The sequence below is a fragment of the Canis aureus genome, chromosome X (genome assembly GCF_053574225.1).
Source record: "Canis aureus isolate CA01 chromosome X, VMU_Caureus_v.1.0, whole genome shotgun sequence".
NCBI lineage: Eukaryota > Metazoa > Chordata > Mammalia > Carnivora > Canidae > Canis > Canis aureus.
The window spans coordinates 2,334,194-2,351,719 of record NC_135649.1 but is presented as its reverse complement, the minus strand read 5'-3'; the positions used below and the strand labels follow the sequence as shown (position 1 = coordinate 2,351,719).

At 48.7% G+C, this 17,526-nt stretch overlaps 1 protein-coding gene and 1 non-coding gene across 5 annotated transcripts in view; both read right to left on the bottom strand.

Annotated features, from left to right (window-relative positions):
* BCAP31 (B cell receptor associated protein 31) overlaps nucleotides 1-17,526 on the bottom strand; it is a 35,139-nt gene that overhangs the window by 12,599 nt on the left and 5,014 nt on the right. The window contains exons 1-4 of one of the 4 annotated variants that reach the window (XM_077889661.1): nucleotides 17,286-17,434; nucleotides 16,084-16,219; nucleotides 14,252-14,352; nucleotides 7,161-7,308 (exon numbers count right to left, since the gene is read on the bottom strand). In XM_077889661.1, the coding sequence (XP_077745787.1) occupies nucleotides 7,161-7,308; nucleotides 14,252-14,352; nucleotides 16,084-16,175 (341 nt within the window). In that variant the 5' untranslated portion in view covers nucleotides 16,176-16,219; nucleotides 17,286-17,434. Of the gene's footprint in view, nucleotides 1-7,160; nucleotides 7,309-14,251; nucleotides 14,353-16,083; nucleotides 16,246-16,319; nucleotides 16,442-17,210; nucleotides 17,236-17,285; nucleotides 17,435-17,526 lie in introns of those variants that run through there. The other 3 variants (XM_077889663.1, XM_077889660.1, XM_077889662.1) reach the window with 3 other exon arrangements.
* LOC144309260 (U2 spliceosomal RNA) lies at nucleotides 5,109-5,293 on the bottom strand. The gene has a single exon (XR_013375319.1). It is a non-coding gene; the product is annotated as a U2 spliceosomal RNA (small nuclear RNA).

Genomic DNA, 17,526 nt, shown 5'->3' with positions numbered 1-17,526 from the left:
GACCCTCACCACCCCTGCTACCATGCCCTGGTTCAGGCCACCGGCAGCTCTCCCTCCAGTAACCTCCAAGTTGGTCTCCCTACATCTAGGCTCTCCTGCTCCACTCCAACCTCTGACCACTGCTCAAACATGCACACACATCTGTGACCATGGGGCAGTGCCACTGGAGCAACCCAGCCCTCAACCACATGGAGGTTAGGTACAAACTCAAGAACCAGCATTCAAAATGCTGCACCCCAGTTCTCACCACTCCTGACCCATCCACCCTGCTCACTCAGCCCACCCTTCCCCGCACTCCACTGGAGGCTACTGGGGCTCAGTCCTGCCAGTGCAATGTGTGCTAACATAGCAACATTGGCAGATGCTTCAAACAGCATCAAGAGGCCCAAAGCATCTGGCCTAGCTGATGAGCATGCAAAACAGCAATTGAGGGAGGTTTTCCATTGTTTATGACCAGAAAAACGGGGGAAGACAGACTCAATGTTCAACAGTGGGCAACTGGTGCCAGCATGGAGCCCAACGGGAGCCCTGAACTCACAACCCTGAGATCAAGATCTGAGCTAAGATCAAGAGTCGAATGCTTAACCAACTGAGCCACCTAGGCACCCCCCTGATCCTGTTTCTTAGAAACAGGTAGAAGCAGGCAGACTCTATAGGGAAAGAACCCAGGCATGGAAGTCACATTGTTCTAGTTTGATTTCTTGGCTCTGCCAACAGGCAGCTGTGGGGGCTCAGGAGAGGTTTTTGAGCTTCTCTAAACCCCCGTTTCTTCTTTGGAGAGCTGTTAAAATTATTTTGCAGTATATGGAACACCTAGCAAGTGGTAGCTGCGATCAAGGTATAAAAACCTCTAGGAAGATATACGGCAAAGGTATATATAGGTCAGCAGCAGTTACAGTAGTAGTAACATTTCAAAGAACTTATTTCATTTACTTAAAGCCTCATCTTCCTCCAAAGACTATGGTTATCAGATGACCATCTTCAGATGGATGAAAAGGGACTCAGAACCATCTAAAAGATTAGAGTCATGAGACTCGTGAAACCAAGACTAATGACGAGGACATGCAGGGAAGTACACGTTAGCTTACAGATAGCACAAGACCCTTTCTACCAAAAGCCAGGCAGTAACTACTTAGAGAAAAGAAATAGCCCAGTATCTGGTCTACAGTCAGAGGTGGGCTGAAAACCAACAACCTAGTACTGGCAGCTCACACCAATGCAGACAAGCTGGAATGTGAACAGTCGATTGGAACTAGGTGTGAACCTGGGCATGGCCACTTAGAACCTGTGCTGCTCAAGCCACTCCATCTCTCTCGGGCTGCCCTTTTCCATTCATAAGCCCCCGGAACTACTCAAGTCATTAAAGCTCTTACTGGTTTTGAAAAAAACCAGAACCCAAACAAAACACACAAACAGCTCACAAAGAGGAGAGGCCACATGGCTGCAGTCTGAGATAAGCCCTCATTGTAACAGGTTGTGAACACTTCAAGCAAAAGGGGAGGAGCTAACCCAAAGCCACACCCTGACTTGGTGGAGCCAGTCTCCTGACTTTCAATTTTGAGTCCTTCTTCAGTCACTGTCGGCCCCTCTAAGTGTAGATCTGTACAGAATGGCATTCCAGGGACACCCCTCTTCTATAACTCCAACACGGGGCAGTAAGGGCTACTCACATGCACACCTCTGGCAACTACTCTGTCATCTTCTTTCTGTGGCAATAACCCAGCTATTGTCTCATGCTGAATAATGTTCACGTGTCCACCAAGCTAAGACTGAGTGGGACCCCACAAAACAGCTGCTGTAATATAACCAAACCTGACCCAGCAGAGAAAGAAAGAGACCTCTCTTGCTCATTCCTTCACAGGTTTGCATACAGCTAACCAGAGTTACAGCTGGTTCAGGGGAGCCTGGCTGGCTCAGTCGGTAGAGCACTGACTCTTGATCTTGGGTTGAGTTCGAGCCCCACACAGGGTGCAAGGATTATTTAAATAAATAAATAAACTTTAAGAAACAAGTTAGTAGCGCATCTGTGTAAAATTTCAGAGAGGGCGGGGCACCTGGTTGGCTCAGTAGGTAGAGCATGCAACTCTTAATACTTGGGGTTGTGAGTTAGAGGCCCACATTGGGTGTAGAGACTACGTAAAAATTTTAAAATATTAAAAAAGAAAGCTCAGAGAGGCCCATAAAAAGACTTATAGAACAAAACAAGGAAGGAGCCCTCTGCACTGGGCAGATAGTGTGTGCACAGATGAGAGAAGACATTCTTCAAAGAGAAAGTGTGTCAAACATTCTAGGGCAGGCACAGCAGTCTCTGAACCACCCAGGTTAAATGAGGAGAGCAAGACCGTGCTCCTGGTGTTTTAGATGCATCTGACTATATCCAGACCCAGAGAAATCCTATCCCAGGTAGTGAAACCCCTCGACACAGCCAGAGCTGCCATCCAAAGTGGGCTCCAGGAAGTGCGCAGTGCAAATGTGCCAGAGCAGCGCTATCCAAGCACACATGTGCATGAGGCTCACCCCGGAGCTTGTTTGCCAGAAGGCCAGGGGACGGTCTAAGGGTCTGCATTTCCAACAAGCCTCTAGTTCCCACTGAGGCTACTACTGGGCTCCAGGCCGTCAGAGCAGCACGGTACCAGGGGAGCAGGACACTACCGATCCAGTTCCAACGACTAAAAAGAGTAAGAGGCAAAAAAGAACAGAATGCCTCGAAGGACTGATGTCTGAGAGTGGTTGTTAACAGTAAAAATTTGGGGTACCTGGGTGGCTCGGTTAAGCGCCTGCCTTTTTGGCTCAGGCCATGATCTCAAGGTCCTGGGACCGAGCCCCACATCAGGCTCTCTACTCAGTGGAGAGTCTGCTTCTCCCTCCTCCTTTGTGCTCTCCCTCTCTCAAATAAGTAAAATCCTTAAAATAATAGTAACAATAATAATTACAGTGAAAATTTCAAACCAGCTCATGTATCTGAGAACAGGGAAGTGGTGAAACACACAATGGTCCCCTCACATGACAGACTACATGACTGTTAAAAACAAGAGAGGTCTGCATGAGTCATGGAAAAATCACTAAAACATATCATTGAGTGAAAAGGGGCAAGTCAAAGCAGAGCAAAAAACCCCAAGGCACTTATGAAAGCAAAGTTACACATCATATAAAACACTACTTTAAAAGTTCGGAAACATCCCATTATTACCCGTCTTCTGTGGATGAGACAAAGCACTCATTCTCGTGCCTGACATTTCTGTATTATTTGAAGTTTAGGGGCCTTTATTTATTTTATGATGAGCAAGAATAACTTTATAATCAGAGGAACAAAGACTATAGTTTTGTTCTTAAAGTATTTCCTGCAAGCTACATACGGGTTGTGTGGACATCAAGTCTGGACAAGAATTTTCCATAGCTAACGTTGTGCAAAGAGAAGTTGCTCAAGGACCACAGCTGCCACATAGGATCTGAGCCCTAGACTAGGGAAGGATATGTATTTCTAGAAAATTCTAGAAACATCTCAATAGGTCATTTTCGGGCAACTGGTGAATCCACACTAATTCCTGAGAGTCACTGTTTCCTTTTCTAAGAAGTTGCACAAGACCAACCTTGCCTGTTTTTGGATCGGCTACTGGACAGGGACATGGGAGGGTGTAGCAGAGCATCTTCTAGCCACAACAGAGAGGTAAGAGATCTGTGGCTGCTGGAACACACAGGCCCAACTTGTCATGTCTGACTTGTTTAAAAGGAAACTCAACCGACTGTTGCATGCTTGTGAAATGGACAAGTCACAGCAAAGTGAGGAGGCAGCTAGTGGGGCAAAGGGCAGAGTGGGACTGCAAGAGCAGATTGGAACGGCCGGCCCAAATTTCACTCGGTTCTCCTAACTTCTGTGCGTCCTTCAGGGAACAAGCAGGGTGTGTAAACAAGGACTGCTTCTCTCCAAGGCTACCCCTCTGAGGTTACAAAGGAAACTGCCAACTGCTCTTGCTCTGTAACCCTGATGGTGACGCTGTTACCTGACTCTGACTCTGCATTCGTCAAAACACTCCTAGAACCGAACTCAACCGTGGGAATGAAGCTGGAATGCCCAAGCACACAGTGTTGCGGAGAGAGGACAAGTCGCGCACGCACTCACGCGCCTGGCATGCTGGCCACCCACTGGCCCCTGGCCCAGCCACACAGTATCTGCCCCAGAGGTGTCCTGGGAGAGACCACAAAAACAGAAGCGTCAGAAGTGTGACTTCAAAGACAGATGTGCAGAACAAACACCACTCCTCCATCCACCACCGCGATTGCTACTGAACTGGCAACCTGCAGTTTGCCAGCCTCTCTGCACACATGGGGCCCCAAATGCAATCCTCCAGATAGTGCTGGCCGACACAGAGCTCAACAGGGCTAGAGCACCTCCATCCTGGCGGCCCCAGCCTTCACAAAGGGCACTAGGAGCTCCTGCACTTCTGCCAGAACTCCTTCTAGGGTGCAGGAAGCCACAACCCCACACCTGACCGAGTCCCTGACCAGCCACAGCTCCATGGTCCTCTGTCAACCTGTAGGCTTATTTACACACGTGTCCCCACTCAAAACTCGAGTCTCATTAGAACTGGCCCCATCACTGAGTTTGTCTGATAGCTGTGGATTCCCAGCGGGAGCTAACCTGCCTGCTGCCCACCACCTCAAGTCCATCTCTCCCTGCATCTGCTGGACAAGCCACCAGCATCCTCAGCAGAGAAACGCCAGGCAGGCTGAGGGTGGCTCCCAGCAGCAGCCACTCACAGCAGTGAGGATCCCACCTGAGTATACACCGTGAGGTCGGCACCCTGCTCACGCTTCGGCATCCGGTCCCTAGATATCCAACGAGAGACTGGCAAACACTGTGCAGAAAATCCACCATGGTGAAGCAGACGGAGGGCAGGGCAAGCCCGACAGAACTCGTTCTCTATTAATTCATGGTAACCGAATGGTCCCTCCCTCTTCTCTGAAAGCATACAAGCTATTCTTTCTTTTTCTTTCTTTCTTTCTTTCTTTCTTTCTTTTCTTTCTTTCTTTTCTTTCTTTTCCTTCCTTCCTTCCTTCCTTCCTTCCTTCCTTCCTTCCTTCCTTCCTTTCTTTCTTTCTTTCTAAGGTGGAGGTGCACCGTTCCCGGAGGTACTGCAATACCCAGTGGATGCATGGAGTAGAAGGAACAAGCTCCTACTCCACTTCCCTGCTGGAAAAACACATTTACTCTACTGTTCTCTGATAGAGTCCACTCCTATACTGGTAGGAACAGATACTACACTTGATCTTGGCCAAAAGGCCAAGAAGCAATACCAGATGCTCTTTCTAGAACGTGAACTGAAATCAAGTCAGACCCTCCTGCTCTACTTCCATCTTCACCGGCCTTCTCCCTCCTTTGGAAATTAGGATGTTTGCCTGTCTGCAGCCTTCCAGCATCGATCCGACCCTGCAGCTCCTCAAGGACTAACAATTCCACCTGCAGAAGACCGCCAGAGTCTCTGGCCATGATTTCATCAGTGTTAGTGAAAGCTACATTGCCCACCTGAGATTTCCATTCTCTCATTCCAAGGCTTCCTTTATCCTTGACCTCCTGCCCACCCTTTCCTTATGTTACATAAAAACATCAAGGAAACTACCCTTGCCCCAGGTCTTACTGTGTTTCATGATCCAGAGCCCACTGAGGGCTTTGTCTTCTTGACGCTGCTTTTCTTAAAGCTCTGCGTGCTCTCCTGGAGCAGTCCTTAGTTCTCTTTCTGTCCTTCCTATCTTTCATAAAACATAGGCTTGCCTGGGAGTCCCCTCCTACCCCGCCGCCCCCCAGCCTCTGTGGGCTATTTTTTAAAAATATTTATTGAAGAAAGGCAGAGAGAGACAGAAAAGAGAGCACATGCGCGGGCACGCAGCAGGGAGAGGCAGAGGGAGAGAGAGAATCTGAAGCCAACTCTGCACTGAACACAGAGCCTGATGATCCACAATCCTGAGATCAGGACCCGAGCCGAAACCAAGAGTTGGACACCCAACCGACTATGCCAGCCAGGCGCCCCCACCTCTGCGGGCGCTTTACACACAGTGAACTCTTCCTCCTCCCTGGAGCTCACCTGTAGTTAAACTCAAATCTGGACCTGCCTCCCTTTCAGTCTCAGACCATAAAATCATATCATGCTTCTTTTTTAGAGCTTCCCGAAACCCGACTCCAGGATACCTGTCCTCCCAGCCTTCTCACTGCCTGACTGAAATTTCCAGTTTGAAGACAGCATGCTTGCAGACCCCTTCAGTGATCCAAGAGACCACCTGGTAAAGCTCTGTCCTTCCCAGCTCCAACCCTGCCACACTCCAACCTGGACCCAGAGTGGTGAAGGTCACCTGATTGTCTTTTCCTCTGAAAACCTGAAACCCAGGCAGGCCGTCATTCTAAGGCCTAGTGAAAAGGGGCATCCCGGAGACCAGAGGCAAAAGAGGCTAACTCAAGAATTTACACACTACCCTGCCAACCTCTGGAAGCCCCTGGCCTGAGTACAATGTTTACTCCCAGCCAATCAGCACACTCAATGGCAGCCAGGCCCCTCTGATGAGAAAGAACCCCTGTGAGCAGAAGGCCTCCAGACTCAAATAGGCACTTGCTATCAGTTCAGTCTTACCCAGGCTAGCCACCCACACGGCCCTGACTGAGGCCCTCAGTTTCACCAGAAAACCCACCAGAAATACTCAGGCTGCCACGGAGCACAAAATGCTCCTGCAACAGAACTACAGTGGGGAAGGCACTAGGGATAGACACGGTCTCAGCCTCGTAGTGCCACTTCTGCTCACTCTTCTCAGGTCAGGTTCCCATGCCCAAAGGCCCCTATTCCACTGGTCCCTTTAGACTGGCCTCCAAAGACCCTCTCCCAGAGGGCAACACCTCATCACTCACTTCAGCCTACATAGAGAAAGCAAGCTTGGCATGTGTTTGCCTTAAAAGAGCACGTGGCAAGTTACGGCAGAGCCAGGACACAAGTCTTCTGCAGTTCTGGTCAGACCTTTCCCACTCACCACACTGCCCCTGGAGGTCAGAAGGAGAATCAGAGGCCTCTGGGGGAATGAGGGTCCCCAGTTCAAGGCCAGAGACTGAGTAAGCCAAAGTCACTGGCTAGCCCACGAGTCCTTTCCCAACCCTAAGCCCCTTGTTCCTCCTCACTCACAAGGACAGCAGCAAGGAAAAGCCAGCAATATAGAGATTCCTCTGGGCACGGAAAAGCTTCATGTGGAAGTGTTCCACAGCCCCAGGATTATTCTGCAGGTTCACCTTCTCTGTCACGTCGTCGTACTTCCGAATCTCACGTACAGCATCTGCAGCACAGAAGAAACACAAGGGCATCATCAGCTCCTGCTCAGACAAGACCGGGTTGTCCAGGGGAGACACATGGCACAAGTCAAGGTGACCCCACTTCCCTCACATCTGTCACCCCAGGTATCTCCCCTTCTATACACACCTTGAGGGGATGCCTTGTCAGAAGCTTGGCCTCGAGACCCATTCTCCTCCGGCTTTTTTCATGTCACTCCTTGGCCCCATTCCTACCCAGACCACAAACCTGCTCTGTATCAAGGTGCTAACCAAGTCTGAGGTGTTGCTGACAACAGCCATGGAGCCCTCAGTGTCTGGTTCCGTCTACCTCAAGTCAGGCTGGCCATCAGCTACCCCAGTGACAAGCCAGGGTCATCCTGTTCATGTAAATCCCCACGAAGGAGGCATGAGCAGCCTAGGAGTCAAGACCCCAGAGCCACTTGCCAAAGACAAGCTTTTCCATTTCTAAGGTTCATGAAGCGTTTTACTATTTAAACTGCCTTATTTGAGGCAGCCCCAGTGGCGCAGCAGTTTAGCGCCGCCTGCAGCCAGGGGTGTGATCCTGGAGACCCAGGATCGAGTCCCATGTTGGGTTCCCTGCATGGAGTCTGCTTCTCCCTCTGCCTGTGTCTCTGCCTCTCTCTCTTTGTTGTCTCAATAAATAAAATCTTTATAAATAAATAAATAAACTGCCTTATTCTAAGAATGGACATCATTAAAATGTCCATATCTCCCAGAAACACCTACAGATTTAATGCCATCCCTATCAAAATACCAACAGCATTTTTCAGAGCTAGAACAATCTTGAAAAACAAAGTAGGAGGTATCATAATTACAAATTTCAAGTTATATTACAAAGCAGTAATAACTAAAACAGTATGCTGCTGGCATGAAAATAGGCATCAATGGAATACAATAGAAAACTCAGAAATAAACTCACAGCTGTATGGTCAAATAATCTTCAACAAAGGAGGAATGCATATCTAGTGGAAAAAATCTCTTCAACAAATGGAGCTAGGAAAACTGGACAGCCACATGCAGAAGAATGAAACTGGGCCATTTTCGGGACCCCTGGGTGGCTCAGTGGTTGAGCATCTACCTTCGGCTCAGGGTGTGATCTCAGGTCTAGGGACTGAGTCCCGCATCACGCTCCCCACAGGGAAGAACCTACTTTTCCCTCTGCCTCTGTGTGTCTCTCATGAATAAATAAATAAAATCATTTAAAATTTTTTATTTTTTAGATAATTCTTTTTTTAAAAGATTTATTTATTTACTTATTTATTTATTTATTTATGATGGGGGGGGGGAGGCAGAGACACAGGAGGAGGGAGAAGCAGGCTCCATGCCAGGAGCCTGACGTCGGACTCGATCCTGGAACTCCAGGATTGCGCCCCCCTGGGCCAAAGGCAGGCACTAAACCGCTGAGCCACCCAGGGATCCCCTAAAAATTTTTAAAAAGAAAGAAACTGGACCATTTTCTTTCACCAGGGCACAAAAATAAACTCAAAATGAATGAAAGACATAAATGTGAGACCTGAATCCATGAAAATCCTTGAAGAGAGCACAGGCATTAATTTCTCTGACATCGACTATAGCAACATTTTTCTAGATTTGTCCCCTGAGGCAAAGGCAACAAAAGCAAAGACAAACTACTGGAAGTACGTCAAAATACAAAACTTCTACATGGTGAAGGAAAAAATCAACAAAACTAAACTGCAACCTACAGAACAGGAAAAAAAAAATTTTAATTAAAAAAGCAAATAGAACGGTCTTATTCTGATTAGAAAATAAATGTACAGGGATCCCTGGGTGGCGCAGCGGTTTGGCGCCTGCCTTTGGCCCAGGGCGCGATCCTGGAGATCCGGGATCGAATCCCACATCGGGCTCCTGGTGCATGGAGCCTGCTTCTCCCTCTGCCTGTGTCTCTGCCTCTCTCTCTCTCTCTCTCTCTCTCTGTGACTATCATAAATAAATAAAAAAAAAAAAAAAAAAAAAAAAAAGAAAATAAATGTACAGGGGCAGCCCGGGTGGCTCCGCGGTTTAGCGCTGCCTTCAGCCCAGGGTGTGTGTGATCCTGGAGACCCGGGATCGAGTCCTGCATCAGGCTCCCGGCATGGAGCCTGCCTCTCCCTCTGCCTGTGTCTCTGCCTCTCTCTTTCTGTGTCTCTCATGAATAAATAAAAATCTTTAAAAAAAAAACACACAAATGTACAGACCTCAAAAATTCAAATATACCAGAAATGTTTAAAGAGAAAGAATCCCATGACATAAGCACCCCCAACAAACACAGGACATGCAGTCATCTTACCTAAAGCAATCACTTTCTGCCACATTACCCTATTTTCTCTGTAATATACACCTAAGCTGAAATTACCCTAATTACTGGTTTGTTGTCCATATCCCCTGAATTAGACTACAAACCACGAGAGCAGAAGTCTTTTCTACTACACCCAGGACCTAGCACAGTTCTGGGTGCATAGGGGGCATGCAAATAACTGAATTGTGAGCAGCCTCTACTCCTGAGAGGCACCAATAGGAATACAGTATTCCAGTATACAAGTATATTTACATATTTGTCTATACTGTGGAAAAGGAACCATTTACTACTCCCCACTCTTTACCTGAGACATCTTTTTAAGTCAGTACATAAGGATCTACCTAGAAAGGTCTCTTAAGAGAACCGCCCCCCCAAACGGGAGAGAACAAGGTACCGCAGTACCACAGTATATGGATACTGTTTGGTTAATTTTTGGTTTCAGACTATTTTTTGTTTTTTAAAGACTTCATTTATCAGAGAAACAGAGCACGCAGACATGCTCTTTTTCCGAGTGCAGACACGCTCTTTCTCTGAGCGGCAGGCAGAGGGAGAAGCAGGCTCCCTGCTGAGCAAGGATCCCATTGGGGGAGTTGATCCCTGGACCCAGGGATCACGACCTGAGCCAAAAGCAGATGTTCAACCGACTGAGCCACCCAGGTGTCCCAAGAGCCTGCTTTGTTTTTTAAGCTGATACTACGTTAGTAAAAAACCTGCCTCCCTTTACTGGTGTCCTTGTGTTAATCTGTATCATGAAGCAAGCATCCTCCTATCCTATTAGTAGAGATCTAAACCAGGCCAAAAACATGCTATTTATTATGAACTATATGTTCCTGTCCCTTGCCTCCCTCCCAAGATTTTTATATTGATAACCTAACCCCCCGAAAGATGGTATTACAAGATTACGAGGTGGAGCCTCTGGGAGAGTTAGGTCATGAAAGTGGGGCCCCCATGAATGGGGTTAGTGCCCTTGTATATTTTTTTAAGATTTTACTTATTTATTCATGAAAGACAGAGGCGGGGGGGGGCAGAGACACAGGCAGAGGGAGAAGCAATGCGGGACTTGATCCCAGGTCTCCAGGATCAGGCCCTGGGCTGAAGGCGGCGCTAAACCGCTGAGCCACCCAGGCTGCCCAGTTAGTGCCCTTATAAAAGAGACCCCACAGAGCTCTCTCACCCCTTTCACCATGTGAGGACAAAGTGAGAAGGCTTTATGAACTGAGAAACAGGCCCTCACCAGCACCAAACCTGCCAGCATCTTGACCTTGGACTTCCAGCCTCCAGAACTGTGAGAAATACACATCTGTTGTTTAAGTAAACAGTCTATTATATTTTTGTTATAGCAGCCCATTGTAAGACCTAAAATTGAAAACATTCATATCCTTGGATTCATCAAAATTCCACCTCTATGGATCTACCCTATGTAAATATTTGCATAAATATATGACCTTACCGGTATACCTATAAAGAATTGAGGGGTGGCTCAGTCAGTGAAGCATCTGACTTCGGCTCAGGTCATGATCTTGGGGTCCTGAGCTAGAGCCCGATTGGGCTCCCTGCTCAGCAGGGAGCCTGCTTTTCCCTTTTTCCTCTATCCTTCCCCTACTTGTGCTCTCTCATGCTCTCTCTCAAATAAAATTTTTTTAAAAAATTGAATCACAGCAAAACGTGTGTTATGATACCACATAACATTTATTTTTTAATATTAAAGATTTTATTTGAGAGAGAGAAAGAAAGCACAAGTGGGGGGAAGGGCAGAAGGAGGAGGAGAAGCAGACTCCTCGCTGAACTCAGAGCCGGACAAGGGGCTTGATCCCAGGGCCCTAAGATCACGACCTGAGCTAAAGGAGGCAGCCAAGTGCCCCAGGATACCACACAATGTTGAAAAAGGAGGAGATTGCTGTAAAAAGAGATCTAACACAAAACAAAATGCACAATCCAAAACAGGGTGTACTATGATCTGAATCCAATCCCAAACAGTATATAGTATTTTAATAAAGATGTCAGCATCAAAAAATGCTTATGGACATGTACAACAAAGCATCAATGATCATTTTTCTTGCGATATGGGATTATGGGAGGACTTTCTGGTTAAATTTCTGAATTTTTAAGAACATGTGGGGAATCCCTGGGTTGCTCAGTGGTTCAGCGCCTGCCTTTGGCCCAGGGCGTGTGTCTGGAGTCCTGGGATCGAGTCCCGCGTCAGGCCCCCGGTATGGAGCCTGCTTCTCCCTCTGCCTGTGTCTCTGCCCCCCCCCCCCATGTCTATCATGAATAAAATCTTAGGAAAAAAACATGTTATTTTGTGATTAAAAAAAAACAAAACAAAAACATGTTTGGAGTGCCTGGGTGGCACAGTAAGTTAAGCGTCCAACTCTTGGTTTCAGCTGAGGTGATAATCTCAGGGTCATAAGACTAAGCCCCAGGTTGGGATCCATGCTCAGTGCAGCCTGCTTAAGACTACCTCTCCCTCCTCTGTCCCACCCCGACCACACTCAAGTTCTTGATCTCCTTAAAATAAATAAATCCATAAAAAACAAAATACTAAAATAAAACAAAAATAGGTTTTTCTGTTCCATCATCTGCATCCAGGGACCCCAACACCCTAAGGACCACTTTGGTCAACGGCAGGGAGCAGACTGGGGATGGGGGTGTTAGGCCACTAGTCCAAATCACACAACACAGTGCTGCCCTCCGTATCTCAAGGCTCTGGACCAGGGCAGCTGACCATGGATGCCCATCAAGCCCACTCCCCCATCTTCCCTCTTAGACCTGCCCAGACTCCTCCCCTCCAGGGGCCAGCCAGGGCTGCAGCTCCAGCTAGCTATGCTCATCACCTTTCATCAAGATTCCTGCTAGCTGGGCAGCCCGGGTGGCTCAGCAGTTTAGCGCCGCCTTCAGCCCAGGGCATGATCCTGGAGTCCCAGGATCAAGTCCCACATCCGGCTCCCTGAAAGGAGCCTGCTTCTCCCTCTGCCTATGTCTCTGCCTCTCTCTCTGCCTCTCATTAATAAATAAATAAAATCTTCTTAAAAAAAGAAGTAATCTTATAAAAAAATTTTTTTTAAATAAAAAGAATAAAAAACATTCTGTTAGGTAACATTTATACCTGTAGAAGTTTTAACACACTTATCTAGATCACACTTCTTACTGTTACGGTAGGAAGGAGCCAGTCATCAAAACCAGTGTCTCTCTAGAACTTCCAAGTTCCCTGACCTCAAAAAAGAAGAATGGCACCTCTGCCAACTCCTAGGTTCTCACAGGACCTCCTTGGCCCATCAGCTATGCCAAGACATGTGGAGCTCATGGATCCTTTACAGAGGAGCAAGGCCCGGAGGCAGCACCCTGGCAAGCCTCTCCCCACCCCCTTACCCCTATCCTACACCTAAAAGCAGAATCACACATACTCCATTCCACAACTCTAAAGCCTGGTTTTTTAATGCTCAAAGGATGACACCCTTATTTTCTACCCTTTCTGGCCTCAGAGACCACACAGGGAAGGAACTCTGACTGCAAAGAGCTACTTATGGGGCCTTGCCGAGTATTTCGAGAACAGCACAGTATGCACATGTGGGCAGCTGATGCCCACCCTATACAAGTGGGAACGGGTAGGCTGCACCTGGCCTGTTCAGAAAAGTCTGAACATATTCCATCAGGTGTCAACACATTAGGGAGGAAAAATGCCTAATGCTACAGCTAGTGGATGGTGCCTTACACATTCCCCCCACCCCGCCCCGCCAAACTATAGCTCCCTGGCCTCCGATCCACTGCCACATTTCTCCTGGAGACTCAGGTAGAGAGGAGTGCTCTGAGCCTAAGCAGATATCAACACCTTGGAGACAGAACCACTGTCTGCCACAGAACCCAGCCAATACTTTAAAGTCCAAGCTGAGGGATATGCTGACCACTTAGTACAACAAAACACATATTTAACAGCCAAATGAAAGCTATATTGCTGCCTTTGGTCTCCAAACAATCACATCACCACGTCACAAAATGCCTGCCTTCCACCTTAGTACCATATAAGGCCCCAAGCCCCATCCCTGAGAATGCCCTGAGACCAGCTTATCTTTCAAGCCTGGTTAGTGTGTACCTCAACATGGTGTTTACAGAACTCCACAGTTAGAAGGACCCATAAAGACCCTGAAGCCTGACCCAATCCAGAAGGCTCTGGGATACACTGCCAGACCTCAGTCCCCACTATGCTACAGGTCACAGCAGCTTCCTTTCCAGCCCCACTCCCTGACCATTTGGTCACTTGGTCCCTTATTCACAGCCTGTCTACATAACTGAAAAGCAGTGCTGCTTAAACCAAGATCAACATCAGCCAGTCAGCTTCTCTCGGATTCAGTTCTGAAATGACCTGAGGAGCCACCCCAAAAAGGTGAAGTGGTCATCACAGGATGCAAAAAGGCTGCCGGTCAAAGTAAAGGCCCTGCCAACAGTCAGGAGCACTCTCTTCGGGGATGAGGGATCCTCCTTCCAAGAGGAAGACGGAGGCACTGAGGTGTTCTATCTCGGAGAAATCCAACTTATAGGCTATACATGGAACACTGCACAAGGCTTTACAGCAGAGGCCATGCTGTGGCAGAGAGGCTGGGGCACGTAGCTGCCCTCAGCCATTGCTCACTCACCAATGACCAGCAGCACAAGGATGACAATGAGGACTACAAAGAAGGTGTTGCCATAAGTTACTACCAACTCCACCAGGCGGGACTTGAAAATCTTCTGCCATCTGTGAAGGAAGACAAAAAAAAAAAAGCTGCAGAAACATACACTTGGGACCCAGGACCCTGAGAACAGAAAGCCAGTCTTGCACTCATCTCCAATGGCTAAATATCCTGAACGGCTTCAGCCTCAAGTGTCCTCAGTTCTTCAATGTAGGACATCTGTTTGAGAGTGTGTGTGTGTGTGGGGGGGGGGGGGGGAATGCTTGGCCATATACAGAAATTCCTGTGAAACCACTCTCTTAAAAACCCTAGTAGTAAAAAGAAAACAAAACACTAGTAGTCTCTGGGGAAGGCAACAAAAATGTTCTTTTTTACTATTATTCAAGGATAATTAACATATGGCTTTCAGAGGCAGTGAAACAGAAAACTTAAACTTTTCTTTGCATTCCTCTATGTAATGTTCAAAATGCTTGCCACATACCCATTATTTCCTCAAACAGTTTCTCCTCCACCACCCTGGATTATTATGAAGCTGACCCAAGACCTCCCTTTGTTTCTTTCCATAAATACTTCAGGAGGTAACTGTTAGAAAAGAACCTTTAGGAACGGTTAATGCAATCATGATGCTATCACGAAACCTCAAGAAAATGAACAAGAATCCCTCATTATCAGAGCCAGAGTCCCAAAGTCTAATTGCTGCAATTTTTTTTTAACACTTGGTTCGTTTGAATTTGAACAGACAAGGTTCTGACTCTGCATTTAGTTGATAAGTAGCTTCAATCTCTCCTCGCCCTCTTCCACCTTCTTTCCCAATTGACTTTCTGCAGAAACCAGGTTGTTTTTCCCACAAAGGTGCCCAGATTGCAGCTCCAAAAAGGCCTCTGTCTCTATATTTCCTCTGAACTGTATGAAGCGCAAAGAAATTCAGATCTGGCTTTTGGCTAAAATATGTCCTAGACAATATCATATGCTTCCTATTATATCACGTCAGAGATCTATGTTTTTGTTTTAATCATTTTTAAGAGGCAGCCTGGGTCGCTCAGCAGTTTAGCGCCGCCTTCAGCCCAGGGCGTGATCCTGGGGATCCGGGATCGAGTCCCATGTCAGGCTCCCTGCATGGAGCCTGCTTCTCCCTCTGCATGTGTCTCTGCGTCTCTCTCTGTTTCTCTCATGAATAAATAAATAAAATCTTTTTAAAAATCATTTTTAAAAATATCTATAAAGATTTACCTTATTTACAATTGTCTAATTAAAATCAGAGAATGTTCACGTATTATGTGTAATTAAACATTAACTTCCAATTAACTTTTAACAGATCCTTGCTCATTAAAAGCAATATGGCTTCATCTCTCATAGGCTGAGTAATGCTCATGAGGCTGCTACGCAGTGCCAGCGGGGCTGCTTAGAAGAACAGAAGTTACCAAATCAGCTACAACATGACCCCATAGTGCAAGTGTTCCAGATGCCATATTGCCACCCCGTTGAATCCCCGAGGGAAGGCAGAGGGTATCATTCCAAGAAAGAAACATAATCAGAGAGAGGTCTTCTCTCTTTTGGAGCATTCTGAAGGCCAGAAGGCAGTGTGCACGGGAAAGGAATTCAAAAAGATGTGACGAAGCAAAACTGTGTGGAAGGTTGGCAGTAATAAATACAACCCCTGCCACCTCAACCCCAGACAGGTTCTACCTGTTTCCATCTGGCCCCAATTCCAGGGTCTTACCAACTGTGCATGCACAAGGTTTTGGGGCTCAGCAACAATCACCCTTTTGCTTGCCTGCTTGCTGCACAGACCATACCTTTTGGGAGAAATGAAGGGAATGCAGAGAAGCAGCACAGCAAAAACCTCTGCATAGAGGAAGGTGGCGACTGCAGTCCACTGCAGACTCATGCTGTTGCTAGAAGGTTTCCAACAGTGGGATGCGAGCTTGTTTCCTGACAGGACACAAAAGGGACAGAAGCTGTTGTGAGAGCTGAGCAGCCGCTGTTTACCCTCTACCCCAACACTCTACTCGGGTCTTTTTAAGCCACTGACTGAAACTGGCCTCGACTTAGCAGGGATACTTGGCCAACAGTGCTCAAAGGCCTGACAAACTCCCGTTTGCCAGGACAGAATTGCTTGCTGCCCTCCAGGATGCGCATTAAGAGCCACCTTTCCGGCGAATTCCTTTCCCGACGGAGTCCAGCAAACTCCTTACGCCTGCTTAACTGGGAAAGCGTTAATAAAGATTATATAAACGGGAGAAAATTCTCGACATCCATCAGGCACACTCCCTTCCCAGTCAGCCTCAGGGCGGCAGTGTTTCAGTAACGCACTTTCTCCAGGAGCCGCGGCGCCCCCACACCCAGCCCCAGGGAACCCCGGAGGCCCTTCCCTCCCGAGCCTTCTCGAACGGAGCCGAGAGAAAACCTCCGGCCTCCCTCTCTCGGGCGAAAGCAGGCGCTAAAAACAAAACAAAACAAAAAAACCTTCCGACGCCGCCGCTCGTCTAACTCCCGAGGCGGTGGGAGAACTCAGGGAACCTCCGAAAAGCCACAAGAGCGACTCCTACCGGGCGGGAGTCGGGGCCAAGCGCAAATGCGGGTCTCGAGTTAAGTATCTCCTGGCCCCGTCTAGAGAAAGTTCTAGAAAAAGCGGTCTCCTGAGAAACCGGAGGAACGAAGCCCTCACGGCAGCGCGGGTCGGCCACAGCCGCCCACCCGGCTCCAGGCCCCCGCGTTGCCCCCGCGCGGCCCCCGACGAGGCCCTGGCCCGCCACGCCCTCCTCCAGCCTCAGGCCGGCGGCCCGTCGCGAGGAGCTTCGCCACCGCCCCTCAGCCCCGCGGCCGGCCCCCACGCCTTCACGCCCCCAGAGCCCAACTCCGGCCGCCGCCCCGACTTCCCTCCGCCCAGCCCTGCCCCCGGACTCCCGCCTCTCCGCGCTACCCGCCGCCGCCCCCGTCGAAGGCCCGGAGGACCGGGCTGTCCGCAGAGCCCAGCCGGGCGCGCAACCACGCTCACCGAGCTCCCCACAGCCAACGCACACGCCCCGTCGCCGCCGCGGCCGCCGCTACCAACGCTCCCACACGGCCCTGGCCCCGCCCCTTCCCCCGCGGCCGGAAACCGGAAGCACCCGCCGCGCCCCGCCCCCCGCCCCCCCGCTCCCAGCCGCACCCAGGCCCCGGGGCTCCGCCCACGGCCACCTGGAGCCCCGCCCCCAAGCCGAGGCTCCAAAGCCCAGGACTGGAGGAGAAGAGGCGCC